Source organism: Anopheles marshallii, chromosome 2 (genome assembly GCF_943734725.1).
Source record: "Anopheles marshallii chromosome 2, idAnoMarsDA_429_01, whole genome shotgun sequence".
NCBI lineage: Eukaryota > Metazoa > Arthropoda > Insecta > Diptera > Culicidae > Anopheles > Anopheles marshallii.
Window position 1 is genome coordinate 71,198,109 of NC_071326.1, and position 15,324 is coordinate 71,213,432.

Consider the following 15,324-nt stretch of genomic DNA (forward strand, 5'->3'; position numbering starts at 1 on the left):
CACCTTAACGGTGCATTGTCGGTAGTACACCGACCAACCGGAGCGCACTTCTTGTGTGGGAGAATAAGTACTGTGCAGCGCTTGTCGTTTGATGGTGCGGCTTGTTTGGCTTGATTGACGCTGATTTATCTGTAATGTATGAAAATCATACGAAGAAGCCGGTTAGTTGGTGGGTGTTGTTTTTACATAGGTCAATTGGGAATGAAACGATGAGGCGCTGGAAAGATCACATTTAAGATCAGCAAACTCTTGTGACGTCTTCGGTGCAGTTGAGTGATCTTGTTTGTGTGTCACGTGCATGTTAACCCTGAGGCTCTACAATATATAGTATTAATCGCTGATCTTATGGATGATTACCCTACACAGAAGTAGGTTAATCTATACTAAAGCATCCTCACAATCATCAACATCTGACGGTGTAGAGGAAGTGAGCTAATCATGTCGGTTGTTTTGTCGTAGACGACGTAATCGTTTAGCACTTTCTTAATAATTATTGGCATTAGCAGTGTCTGCCTGCCGACATAATAGTGAATATACTCATTGATCAGATGGGAGTGTCGTTCTTTTAATGCTCAGGTCTAGATTAGTGTTTTGTTTAATACATTTGTGGGGAGGATCATTCGTATGAATATTCTGAGGAGAGTCCATTCCAATCACGAAACAACTGTCAATATCTAAGGACTTAAGAATCTCTGAAGAGTCGTGAATTTTTAATTCGTTGGTTGCATGAAGCTTCAAAGTTTCATGAATGTCTAGGTATTCATGATTTAAACACCTCGTATACTTTTTAACCTGAGATCATTTCAAGTTGTATACAAATCTTTAGTTTTTGAAGAGTCAGAGTTCAGTCACTTTCAGGTAGCTCTCCTTCCCATTCAATGATGTACTCCTTTTGTAGTTCTTTTCTTTTATTCTTCTTCGACCTGAGTCCTCCTGGGCTTTATCAACATAGGATCACACAAAGTCACTGTACCTGATCTGATGTTTGGATCATCAACTAGGCACCAGCTGACACTAGGAAGATAAAGCTTCCGTTTAGTGGACAACCTGCCCGAAGGCTATAGTGACGATGGAATCGCAACAACATGACGCCCTCACCAGTGTCGGCTTTGCTCGGTCTGATAAACGATATAACCGTCTGTACCGTTCCACCTGGTCAATCACCGGCAGGTCACCTTGTGCCCATGTGGCACACAATTAACGCGTACGACAAGGCGCGCGTGTAGGGCCCGGGCACGAAACTACCGATCGGACGCTGTGTGAGCAGCAACATTTTTGCTGGTAAGCCATTTATTTCCGCCTGCACAAAACACATTGAACACACCAACCCACCGTACCGCACGAGTCGCAAGTTGTTCGATTTAATAAGCCGCTGTGGTTGCTTTGTGTTTTGCCTGGTCGTGTCGTAGTTACCACGCACCCGGTGAGCTTCCTTTTGTTGAGCTGCCCCGTTATCGAATGCCATTAGTTGGAAGTTGTTTTGGATTTTCGCGTTTTCTCCCAACGAAACACGCGCCGCCACATGACGTATCGCAATCGCAGCGGTGAATCGAAGGGTTGAACAGCGTTTTTTACCATGCCTCGGCGAACTTGACTCATCGCGTCCGCGGCCATGGAAGTTGCAGTTGCGGGGTGCAGTGGTTCTTTATTCCCCCTGCTAAGCCTGCCATCTATGATTATGATGTGCAATGCTGGTGCTGTACTGACCTAGGCGAATCGGTGACCTTCGACATTTTTCGTTGGTTTCGTTGGCTGCGTTTTAACGTCAGGCGAACATTCGCGATCGATTGCAACCTATCGTACGAGGAAACGAAAACGGTTGCGGTTGCGTGTGTTTCGATCGATTCAAAAGCGAAAAGAGGTCTCCGTTCGTGTGTTGCAATTTGTTTGTCTGCCTCCGTTGTGGCGCGTCCGTATTGTTGAACCAAGAAGGCATTAAAGTTTCACGATAAGTGCGACAAGTGCAATCAAAGTCCAAGGTCCATTGTTTGGATATTGTGAGGCTTGTGTTATCTAGATCACTGTTTGTCGGAGCTCTTTCATAGTTGAAGAAACTGGGGCTCACTGTTCAAGCCATATTTCTCCAAGAATTTGGTCAATCTAAACAGTTGAAGTCATCGCGGAATAACCACGCCTCTGCTCATTAAGTACCTTCTTTGTGACTAGACACTTGAGTGAAACAATGCTTATCAGCAAACGTGACTGCTTAATTATGTCAGTTCTAGCTTTTCGCACTAGATTCATTCAGCAAATGATTGCAGAACGCTTCGAGCTGCAAGTTCCATGCTGGAATCCCCAAATCCCTACCGCTTTATCAACCAGGAAGCTGCGCCTTCAGATCCTTCAGTAGGCAAATATTGTTCCTACTGCAACTCAATAAACAAACCTTCCGACACACAGTCGGAGAGACTCATCAAAGCCTGTTATTTGTCGGAGAGAAACACTCTTGATGTTTTGGGTCCTCTCCGTCGTCCGGCTTATCAGTTGGGAAGTCGCGTTCCAGTCGCCATTACACTTCATCGAGCGCTACCAAATTCGTCCACCAAGAAACAATACAACTCCCTGGGACGCCGCACGTCTTATCAACGGTTCGCTATTAGTGAATATAAGACAGCAAATCGAAACCGCGTCTCAAGTGTCTCCCGCAGTCAAAGCGTCACCGTCCTGCTCGCTGACCCGGCACCGGTTGCCATTGTGACGTTTGTGGTCACGTTCCGGAACCGGTCCCCATAGAGATCGCACGAAACTTGAAACACGGTATCCCACTCGAATGTGCCCCCCCCCCCCCCCCTTCCAATGCTTCACACGTCTTTAATTTGCATAACTTATTCCGCCTATGGTCGAGAAGCCTGGCCGCAACGCCACGGTGCTGATGATCATCAATAAAATGCGGCGTGCCTCTAACTCCGACGGAGTGGGGTGAAACTTCTGAAGAGATCACATTTGCATGTAGAATATATTATAGCATGTTCTGTATATCGGGGTGAAGCCAGTGCGCTAAACGTATCGGGTACAACTGCGAGTTCCTTCCGATTGTAAGACCAATTGATCGATGTCATTTTGTGATGGTCGAACTCGTTTATTAATCGAGCAAATGAGCAAGATTTAAAAGCCAGTCACTGCTGATATCGACGATAATTGGCACATAACGCTACTGTCACTGTCGACACGCAATTGAAACAGCACGATGCAGTGGTTCGATGATGTCGAACAGCGTGTTTGGAGCGAGTTTGGTGGGTGCACAAGCAAAAACACTACGGACGGAACTAGCATGAGACTTTCTTTCGCTACACGGAACAAAGGGATACTGCTTGGGAACTGGGTTTAATGATAGGTGTTGGACAGAAACATGTGTCCGGTTGCAGTACCTGCCCAGCCCCAGCTAATGAGTGGTTACAGATAACAACGATGTTCCACCAGCTGCTGCTTGACGTGCAAGTTTAAGGCGATTTGCCGTTTGCAAAAATTAATACCCGGTTGTACAGGATACTTTCCAACGGCCTGTAACTCAGCTCAGTATCTCATCTCAACCTCAATCGACCTACTTTATCTGATTGCTTTTCTGATTCTTTTGTCCTTAATTTATGCACTGTTTTTTTTTTGCCCCTTGCAATCACATCCTCAAAACTGGCTTGTCATCTATCGCATTTTGTATCGGGAACTTCTCTCCGCTATCATTCCGATGGCAATTAGGCGATTATTTTCGCTAACGCTGCTAATTAATGACAGCATCGCACAGCGTGATAAATGATTGGCCGTGTGGCGGGGTCTCGCCAAAAGCTGCATGACGTAGTTGCACCACATTGCCAGACAAGCCCGCTTGAAGTAATCGGCATTTTTTTTATTGTTACTGTTTGTGCAATCGTTTTGCCAGATGTGCTTTTCACACTTGTTATCTTGCCACTTTTGAACGGCGGCTTGATGCCGTCGAAAAGCACCAGGTTAAGCTTGTACAACCGCAACCGATGACCCGGAGCAACGCAGACTGATAGTGGACCTGAACTCCGTGACCTGGCCGAAACGATAAGGCACCGCCGAGTCCTCGTCGGTCGGTTGGATTCATTGAGAAGTAACTAGGAACTTCTAATCATTATATGGTTAGAACGACTCTAGACGGACATCGCTAGTGCTAGACTATTTCACGAGAGATCTTACAATGTTCGTGTGGGCGAAATGTTTCACTTGGTGCAATGAAAATGCAACGACGAGTTCAATGACCACAATGTGCAAAAATAAAATTAAATATCATGCCGTGTATCCACGGTGGACCAGACTGGACGTCGACCCGGGTCGACAGTGTCACCCGGCAAAAGAAAGACTACCGGACTGCTGGCCGTAGACCGGCGTTATCAGTATCACGGTTGGCAGATGCCCTAGCCGTTGAACCAGCAAAACAGAGCTGCAAACCAAAAAGAAGGAAAAAAAAAGAGTTGACAGTCGCCGCTGTAAGATAATCCACGGCGACAACAGCGAAACTAGAGCAAGGCGTGCTCAAGCGCCTTTTGTTCAGCACTGTTACACTACCGGCAAACGTGCTAACCGGACGCGATGGCACCGGTCTGCTTACGGAAGAAAATTCACTGTCCTAGATGAAAACTATGGTGGGCTAATTATAGATTTTGGCCAAGTAGTTTCAACACCCTTTTTAGCCACCGGTTTGGTTGGGACTGTGGACAGGTAACTCGTTCGGTGATGCGCCCGGTTGTCCCGATGGATGGAGCAGGACGCGGGTTTGTTTGGTGCCGCTTGTTGTTGGCAAATTGAGGTTAGGATAATGGTAGTGGAATGCTTCAATTCGTGTGAGTTTCAAGAGGTTTCCTCCACTTTTCCTTTTGTTCGCTCTCTGTCTCTCTCTTTCCACCTCTCACTTTAGTAGATTTTGCCCCTTTTTTGAGGTTATGTAAGTGGATATAGAATAAATATGATGTCTTCCTCTAGCAGGTCGACCGAACCCAACACATGAGGGCGAATTTTGAAGTCAGAATGTTTAGAATTGGGCGTGATGTTCGATGTCTAATAGCAGCCTGAATGTCAGGTCTATTATTTGAAGCAAATAAAAAAATCCACAATCACGACGTCAAACAAAGCCGGGATGTTCATTACCGGGTCATTAAAAAATAATCAAAACCAATTGAAACACTTCCACAGACACACGTTGGTGGGAGCACATCGCACCAACAAACAAAAAAAATCCGATGATGGATGACACTTTAACACACTAACGGTAAGAGTGTTTGAATTATGTACCGAAAAGAAGGAATCTGAAAGGGAAACATATAAATAATCACCGTCACCATCGTCCGTAATTGTTCACCTTGGGGCAAGTTCTGACGGAGATTTTCATCCAATCAAACAACGATCACAAGTAGCACTGGCAACATGGCGATCGGTCGCGCACACACGCCGCATGGCGGACGCAGTTGTGGTAAAATGGCAGAGGTCATCCTCACAAACCGCGTATGTCCGAAACTCAAGATTTCGGATGGCTTCGGGCACAATTGCGTACAATACTTGGCGCCATTTGTGACGGCTGTGGCTGACGGGCGAACTTCAACTAATCCCTTTTTTTTTTCCTCGTACAGACCCGATCACCGTTTGCGATCTTGGGCGAAATCCACCCAACTTTCAGGCCAACCACCAACGCACGTTTTGAGCGGGTGTAACACAAGAAAAAAGACACGCACCGGGGAATCGTAGTGCGTTTCGATATTTTTATGTTTGGCCGCTTCTTGCTCCTTACTCAAATGTTGCTCCACCCGCTGCTTCTTCGATTTTTGTGGGGGGCTCGCATTTTTTGTTGTTGTTGTTGGGGTGTGTTTGGCGGGGGGTGGTGGTGGATGTGATTTTCTCGCGCTATTCAAACGACACCGAACGAGTTCACCCTTTTGGGAATGGTCACACGCACACATACGCGGGCGAACAACGAACAGTTTGGCCACAAACACAAACGGACGGCACGACAAACGCACCAACACACTGGTTCTATTTCTTTTTGGGGTGGCACTCGTCGCCCGTCTTTTGTTCCTCAGCTGTTTGAACACACAAACGCAGAACGCAATTACAGCCACGCTGGGCACGCGGCTCACTCACTTGTACGCAACTTTTGCGCACCATTCACGCAACGACCACGTGCCGCGTGTGATGCTTTATGTTGAGGAAGCATTTGCCTCTCTTCGTTAACATGGGAAGTATTCGGGGGTACGGTAGCAATATGAATTCCACATCTCACCTTAGCAACAACGGAATAGCCCCGAGCGTCCCCCGTGACACTGGGCAAACTGAGGCAACCTGTTCAAGGCCACACACATCTACGGGACCGACCGCTCGCCGTTGTCGACGGGACAGCCAGGGGTTGAAATGGCCCCCGAAAAAAAAAAAAACACAGGCGGGTGTACCGATAACGCACACTCGCAAGCACCAGGCCACACTTCCAACGTAGAGACACTAGAGATAGTACAGACGGTTGTCACATCGATCAGGAACCAACATCAATTCACATAACACCAGCAGCACGGTACTCGCACGGTTGCGGAACAACGATAACCAACCCAAACCGCGGCAGGCGTCCGCGTACAGTGCGAAGGGCGCGCACGGCAGCGTCTTGGCGCTCACACTCGACTCAGCGGACGGGGCAACACTTGCGCTCGGGGCGAAAGGAAACAATCGAATGAACGAACCCAGCGCACAAACGCGCGCGGTATCGCGACGTTCGCTGAGCCCCTGTCATAGCAACGTGCACTGTCGTTGTCTCACAATTACCAGCGCAAACAAAATTGAAGCAACAGTTGCGCTGTGGCTGTGTTTGCTTTTTCGATGTGTTTTGTTCGTTCTAGTGTGTCAGAGAAACGAAGATAAACGCTTTTCATAACTTAAATAGATAACTTTACTTAAAATCATTTTATAACAAACTTGAGAAAAAAGAAGAAGAGAAGTTTAGTTTGATGTCTACTACTACGCAAATACAGTACTGTACTGTAGTAGAAACCGCTCTTTAGACATTGAAATATGAATAATTAATGTTTTATATTTAGTCTGTAGTTTCAATCTTGCTTTATTTATCTTAGTTAAAAAAAATAACAAAACATTTTAACATTAAAAAAATATAGCAATAGAGAAATATTTGAATTTGTCCATTCATTTCCTCTTCATCCCATAGTGCGAAAATTTCAATTGTTTCAACTATAAGAATGCATTTGATCTTACCAAGTACCAAGTGCATTTTTGCGATGAATGATGCAAAGAAGAATGATACTCTCCCCGGTGACAAGGAAAATGAGAATCATTTTAAAAATAATACAAAATGCTAGCACGCTGGCCACGAATGTTCATCTATCGGTGGTGACTTTTTTTTTCATTCTCAATCGCATACATTGCAAGTAGACCGTGAGGTTACTGTCGTTTGGTTTGCCTTCGTGAGGTTGGTCAGGGTGCGAGAGCAACAACCGCTGGGACATGGGAACATTACGGATATGTAAAAACAAAAAAGTGTGCCACAGGATGGTAAGAAAACTACGAAAACTTAAAATGTTTGCCAGAAGATGTAATAAAAAGAAATAAAATGAAATAATAGCAAAACATAATAATAAATTAAAGGTTTTTATTTTATTTATTTTTAATACATTTTGATTTTTATATACTTGTGTTGAATTTTCCTTCCACATGTATCAAATGAGGATGCTTATCGATTTCGATCGATCGACCGTTTCTATATATTAATTTCAATAAAAACTTAAAAAGTATCACTACTTAAAATTGTTACGCACTGTAGGTTGCTTCGTACGGGTTGAAATTGCATTTGCGCCGTAAAGTATGTAATGCGCATTACACAGCTCGTGGTGAATACAACCGCACAATGAACAACGTGAAGACTCCTGCTCCTGCTCCTGCTCCTGCTCAACGGAGCCAATTTCACCGACTTTCCTTTTTCGTCTGCTTCTTCTTCTGATTCTGCTCCCCTCGCTGTACTATTTTAATATCTTATTTTGACCCACATTTAACAGTATTCGAGGGAAGAAATGAACTGTACCGTTGGCGTTAGATTACTGGAAAATATTTGTAATACTATCAGTAAGCAAACTCATATTGTAAATTTAGCAAATACATTATAACAATATTGTATCAAACAGCATGTCAATGAAAACACTTGTTCAATCTTGAAACGGCCTGCGACAACCGATTGTTTTGGATTAGTAATACATGGTTTGAACAATGCTATCCAGCTTATCACACCATCGGCTTTGAATCGCGTGCAAGTCATGTGCTTCGCAGTATCAGTAGCGTGAAAATGAGAGGCGGGCACTCGGCGGTCCATTCGCAATATGTATCCTGATAAGCGTTAACCGGACTGAAGCTACATCGTCGCAGCGTACAGTAGTGAATGAGAAGGTCTGCTACGTCAATAGGGCTTTTATCGGCTTGGTTTAATACCACCGCGGTGGTCGTTAAGTACATTAGACTAGCACAGATTGATTTTTTTTTTCGGGTTGTTCCTTCCTGCTGCTCATATCAGCAGGCTCACTACGTTCAACTGTGGCAAGTGGCCAGTCACGCGGTTAAATTCGTTCACCTCACAAGCATAAGAATAGCCTCTGGCCAGGTTTTCCCGGTCCCAGTTGATCCACGTGATACGGCTGCTTACGTCCGTGCAGAAGATGTAGTCCCGGCGGATCTCCTCCAGCGAGATGTGCACGTTGTTCACACCGATCAGCACGATGCCCGAGTTTTGGGCTTCGTTGTGCAGGATCTTGTAGTACACCTTCGGCGCTCTCAACCGCGTCCTGCCATTACCATCAAAGTCCAGGAAGATCTGGTGGTGATCGCCATTACCATCCGCTAGCGTTTGGACACCGTACGTTCCACCATACACGCGAACCCGGATGTTGCGAGACGCCACGAACGTTTTGGCCGCTGCCTCGATGCGCTCCCAATTGCCGGCGTTGAAGTTTTGCCACTGTGGGGCAGCGTTCAGGAACCAGAAGGTGGCGTTCTGCTGCGTCGCATACACGAAATCCGCCCGTGCCGCAATGTGTCCCCGCGCCATGTAGATGCCGTTGTTGGTCGTCTGCACCAGCTCATCGGCGCGCGACTGGGAGCTCAGGATGGTGGCAATCGTTTCGCGCTGCATGTTGACCGTGTACAGCGTATTCACTGGTACACCCGTGTAGAAGTTGCCCTGTATCCAACCCGGCCGTGGAACACCCGACTGGAAGCCCGCATTCGCCGGCGTAAACTCATGCACCAGATAGTGATTGTCCAACGTCACCTCGTCGTGGCAAACGTCCAGTACCTTCGGAAACCGTGCGCCCAGCTCGAACCCAATCTCGACGATCGTAGCATCGTTGTAGCAACGGCTTGCCGTACGGCGGGCCACACTGCGCCAGTTGGCCGTGCAGAAAAACTCGTTAAACGCGTACATTTTGCTCTCGTAGTTGAACTGATCGCCGATCACGCACGTCACCAGAATGGAGGTTTGCTCGGGGTACAGGTCGAAACCAGCCGCACAGGCCAGTTCCACCTGTTCGCCGGCGTCCATCGTTAGAATTCCGCTGGACGTTGTTGGGTACAGGAACTGATCCGTACCCGGGACGAGGAAAAGTGGCTGAGGCTGTGGCAGATCACCGTTCAGTGCAATCGAACACCCGGTGGCTGAAACGGAGCATCCAAGCGGTTGCATTTCTCGGTCCGGATGCTATTTTAGCAAACATTACTCACCAAATCCGACACCTCCGTACTGCGGCACATCCAACGGAGCATCCTCTGGTAGATCTCGAGACAGCGGTATATCTCGAGCCCATGCTGCCTGCACTACCAGGAGCAACACCACTCCAAACACTGGAACGAACTTCATGCTTTTGCCGACCGATTGGACACATTAATGATCGTGCTGTCGGGTTTTATAGGTGATTGCACCATTAATTCTGATTCGCATTCTTGCGATAAGCAACTAATCCCCAGCTAAGGCTGGTTGATTCCATTAAATTAATGACTGGCAAAAGAGGCACTGGAGGGAGGTGAAGGAATCTTCGCAGCCACTCACAAATCTGGAACCCTTACTACGCCTGTTTCGAGCAGAAACCAGGAAAAGATAAGATAATCATGTCGATTGTACTGGTCCGAACTTCTTATCATTGCAAATCTTCAACAAGACTAGTACAAAATGTTGTTAGCTTTTTTCCCCCCCACAAGCAATGTTGTCTGTCTGTGTATGTTTCATTGCTAGATTTTGCTTCAGTTTCCCATTGGGTACGTGAGGATTAACTCCAACAATCATCCAATGTTTATGAAGGCAGCTTACAACCAACACTAACCGGGTTTGGATTTTGCGCGTCTCATCGAGATAAAAATCACCGAAGCTTTGCGTCACAATCGGCCACGACCCATTCGTTTCCAGCATGCTGGAACAGGTGGTTCGGTTGGCAAAGCTTCCGAAATGCTCTTATCAACCAAACAATACATCCACTCCTGGGGGTGGGTGTGGTTTGAGGACTTGCCGACCACGATGGCTATAAAACGCCCTTGCTAAAGTACTGCCCAATGCACTTTCCTCAAGGTGTACGTAGCAAGATGAAGTGGTTGCTCTGTTTGGTGACGATTTGTGCGATTGGATCGCTTGGGGAGGGTCGCGATATCCGGTACGAGATTCCGGCCGAGGTTCCGGAAACTGGAAATTTTGGTAAGTAATCTCGGAAGGGTTTTCACACCTCCAGATGCCCATCATTTGGTCTAACATCTCAACCTCCATCTTAACGTCAATGTTTTGGTCTATCATCTCCATAGCAACCGCTTGCTCGGTCCGTACAACTGGTGATCTTCCACGGCCGCAACCTCTGATTCTGATCCCAGGCACGGATCAGTTTCGCTATCCAAGCACGAGCAATGGTCTGCTGGAGCTGAACGCTGGCGAAACGCTGGAACTCGCATGTCAGGATGGATTTGCCCTGTTCCCTGGCAAAACCACCATCACGATCACCTGCGTCATCAACGATCAGTTTAACTACGACAGTCAGATGATAGCGTTCCGGGACTTTGCCTGCACGGAGAACTGGTTGAGCACCGCACGCCGTACCAACCAGCAATGTTTCAACGGTGCTAGAATCGTGGAGATTGGCTTTAATGTGGGCCAACGGTTCCCAAAAATCTTGGACGTGTGCCACGACGAGGTGACGTTCGACAACCACTATCTAATACACGAGTTTACCCCGGCGAATGCAGGATTCCAGCAAGGCGTACCGCGACCCGGCTGGTACCAGGGTGACTTCTACACGGGCGTTAACATTAATGGGCTCTACACGGTCAACACGCAGCGCGCGACCATTGCGACCATCCTGAACTCGCAGCCACGAGCGGACGAACTCGTGCAGGGCACGGACAATGGTATCTTCATGGCCCGTGGTCACATCGCGGCACGAGCAGACTTTATCTACGGAACGCAGCAGAACGCCACCTTCTGGTTCCTGAACGCTGCCCCACAGTGGCAAAACTTCAACGCCGGCAATTGGGAGCGCATCGAGGCAGCGGCCAAAACGTTCGTGGCGTCTCGCAACATCCGCGTTCGCGTGTATGGTGGAACGTACGGTGTCCAAACGCAGGCCAATGGTAATGGAGATCATCGCGAGATCTTCCTAAACTTTGATCCGAACGGACGATCCCGGGTACGTGCGCCGAAGGTGTACTACAAGATCCTGCACAACGAAGCCCAAAACTCGGGCATCGTGCTGATCGGTGTGAACAACGTGCACATCTCGCTGGAGGAGATCCGCCGGGACTACATCTTCTGCACGGACGTGAGCAGTCGCATCGGATGGATTAACTGGGAGCGCGAAAACATTGCACTCGGCTATTCGTACGCCTGCGAGGTGAATGAGTTCAACCGTGTGACTGGCCATCTGCCACAGTTGAACGTAGCGAGCCTGCTGATCTAGGGATTGGTTACACGATTCCGCTTTATCTTGCCGTGCCTGAATGACTTATTGTATTGGCGCAAAATATACCTCAAGATGTTCGATCAAAACTCAATTCTTATCTTTCGTTTACTGTACTACGGTTTTGGGGTAATATGGAATTGTTCTTCAATTGTCAGGAAGATATCGTACCGAGACCCAGTAGAGGTGAGCTTATCGGGACGATAAGCAGATTATCTGTCGACTATTCCACCTCGGACATGGATTTAAGTTCGGAAAGGAATGGATTCGATCAGTTCAATTGATACCCGAGACTCGAACAGTAACAATATGTTAGGCCAAGTTCTTGCCGTATGTTGTCTGGTTGTAGTGAGCCACCTTCACGCTGCGGTTGCTCGTGATGTCCCCAAATCGGTAGAGGTTTTCCAGTGTAAGAAACTCATTCCAACAAAAAAACAAGTCTTATTTCCAGTGACATTCAAGTGAATCGTTTCTTCATTCGCACAGCCGGTGGATGTACCGTCCCGTTTGCTTCCCTGCCGTATCCACAGCAACCGCTCATACTGATTCCAGGATCGGAGAAATTCTGGCACCCGCAGGATGAAACGCGACAGGTGCTTTTCCCACTGGGTGCCCCGGTGGAGTTGGTGTGTCAGGACGGGTTTCAATTGTTCCCCGAGAAACGTTCCATCACAATCGAGTGTGTGCTGAATGATACGTTTAGCTACGATGGGCAGACGTATCCCATGCGGGACTTGGCCTGCACATCTTATTGGTTAAGCTCGGCCCGGAACACACAGGAACGCTGCTTCAACGGCTCAGTGATAGTGAATGTTGGCTTTGAGCTATCGGCAAACCGGTGGGTCAATGTGTTTGATGTGTGTTACGATGAGATGCTGTACCATACGCACTTCGTGCGCCATCACATGAACCGTGCCAATGGAGGCTATCAGTCCGGCAATCCCCGTCCCTCCTGGTATCAGGGTGCGTACTACACGGGAGTGAACATCAACACCTTGTACACCGTCAACACGCAGCGGGAAACGATAGCTACGATACTAAACTCCCAGTCCAGAGCAGACGAGCTGGTCCAGAACACCAACAACGGCATCTACATGGCCCGGGGACACATCGCCGCCCGTGTTGACTTTATCTACGGCACCGAGCAGAACGCCACCTTCTGGTTTTTGAATGCCACCCCGCAGTGGCAAAACTTTAACGGTGTCAACTGGGAGCGTGTGGAGGCTTCGATTCGCGACTTTGTCGGCGGGCGCGACATGGAACTCACCGTGTACAGTGGCACGTACGGTGTGCAGAAGTTGGCGGACGGCAATGGAGATTACCAGGAGATCTGGCTAGACTTCGAGCCGACCGAGGGTCGTCGGCGGGCACCGGCCCCGATGCTGTACTACAAGATCCTGCACGATGAGCGTGCCAATGCGGGCATCGTGATCGTCGGTGTGAACAACGTGCACATACCGACCGACGTCATCCTGCGCGAGTACGTGCTGTGCAAGGATATTGGCGATCAGGTCGATTGGATCGACTGGCAGCGTACGAACGTTACGATCGGGTACTGTTACGCGTGCGAGGTGAACGAATTCAACGCCGCCATCGGTAAGCCGCATCCGCAGCTGAACGTGGCCAAGCTGCTCACGAGCGGCGCTGGCAAACGGTTCGTACTCTCGCTCTGGGCCACATTTGCCGGCCTCGGGCTGCATGGTGTTTTATTTTTCGTCCGGTTCACCCTGCGTGTTGCTGCGTGAGCCCTCCCCCATGGGCGCACCATCACTTCCGATTGACGTCACTGACCGTGTGCATCTGCAGCACAGTGGGCGGTGGATAGTTGGCGTTAGGTAGAAAGTGATCTCTAGCGAGATAACCGTGCATTCATCTAACGAACAGTGTTTTATCAGTATTTTAATAAATTTGGTTTCGACAATGTTTTACATTTAGAAACTGAAAGACATTAAATTTGAATAGTCTAAATGTGAAGGTTTCAACATGCGAGTATGTCACCGTTTTTTTTTTTTTGCACCACGAATGTTAGCATTTACCTATGCCAAACTCTTGCCAAATGTTCCCATTTTCTAGGTAAAAATGTTCGTTTCGTGCCGATTTTCCTACACCCCGGTGCACTGAACCAAACCGCGGCGTCCTCTTAATGTCGATCTACCTAGAAACCGGTTGCGAGCAGTCGCATCGAATTTCTGTTTCTAAGTCAGTTCATTATTTTCATTTTCATCCCCCTCATCTTGCCGCCTCGCTTCGTCTTATTCGCCCGAGTGCAAACAAACACAATGCGGAAAGCCATTTTCGGCACACAAATTGCTGCCGATGCTACCGGCTCACTTCTGCGCTTCCACTGCCGGTGCGAAAGTAAACGAAAGTTTGATACGCAGCACAACAAAGGCTGCTGCCGTGATCGTGAAACTGCACTTGTATCGTGGGCCTTTTTTTTTTTGTTCAGCTAGCTTGTGCACACGCTTTATTCAAGCTAGCAGCAACCGGTAATGGCATTCGCATAATGGTCGTCTCACTTATGAGATGCCACTGTTAGCGAACGAGTTGCGAAGTACCACCAGTGACGGTAGGTTGATTTTCCGTGACCTTCAACCGGCAGTGTCCGGGACTGAATTTCGGGTGCAAGTGTCTCGCCAGTGCGTAATCCTGTGTCAAAATTGCGATGCGATGGAACGATGTGGCAATCGAATCGTGGTGATTGATGAGGGCTTTTGTGTGTGGTAGACTGTGCCGTTTAATTGTGAGCATTCCAACGTTTGATTTGTTTTGAGGTTGCAATCGTTAGCCATAATCATGATTTTGCTTCTTTTTGACCATTTTTTTGGTGGGAAGTGGTGGTAAGCGAAAAAAGGTGCTTGCGAATTAAAAAAATGTGAACAGGAACAAGTGTTTTTTGGGAGAATTTGATCACGAGGGAGAGTGAGTGACTGAAGGAGAATTACTGTTACAGCCAAACATTTAAAATCTTCATATTTAATGAAGATTTCTATAATCTTGTCTTGTGTATATAATCTATAATCATGAGTATTAGTTATTCAAAGTTTTTTTAGTGTCGTTGTTTATTTTATTATTTTCCAATCTTCCACTGGCGGCCATCGTCACAAGTTCAATAGCAGTTTGCCTCGTAAAAGTGATCTGACTAGCTGCTCAACATTTCATTTTTTATCAACGGCTAAAATGTTTCGATTCTGTCAACATTACATTTCAGTAACTATAAGAGTTCTTTGAGGTTTTTTATGCCATCGTTCTTAGTTTCTAATCGTAAAATTTTTACCATTGAGAGGAATTTTTCTGTATTTTTTTATTTCTTTGACAATTTTTTTCCTTAAGCTATTATAACGTAATTATACTTAGAGTTATGGCACACACTGTATAAATTAAATAAACTCAATTCCTACAA

At 47.2% G+C, this 15,324-nt stretch overlaps 2 protein-coding genes across 2 annotated transcripts; one reads left to right on the forward strand and one right to left on the reverse strand.

Annotated features, from left to right (window-relative positions):
* Window positions 1–8,500: 8,500 nt before the first annotated feature.
* On the reverse strand, window positions 8,501–9,847 carry LOC128719648 (uncharacterized). The gene is made up of 2 exons (XM_053813276.1): window positions 9,712–9,847; window positions 8,501–9,645 (listed from the first exon to the last, which is right to left on the reverse strand). The coding sequence occupies exons 1-2, from the start codon at window positions 9,845–9,847 to the stop codon at window positions 8,501–8,503; spliced, it is 1,281 nt and encodes a 426-aa protein (XP_053669251.1).
* A 716-nt stretch (window positions 9,848–10,563) lies between these two features.
* LOC128718507 (uncharacterized) lies at window positions 10,564–13,666 on the forward strand. The gene is made up of 4 exons (XM_053812129.1): window positions 10,564–10,672; window positions 10,777–11,911; window positions 12,197–12,330; window positions 12,408–13,666. Exons 1-4 carry the CDS (start codon window positions 10,564–10,566, stop codon window positions 13,664–13,666), a joined length of 2,637 nt encoding a protein of 878 aa, XP_053668104.1.
* The last annotated feature ends 1,658 nt before the right edge of the window (window positions 13,667–15,324 follow it).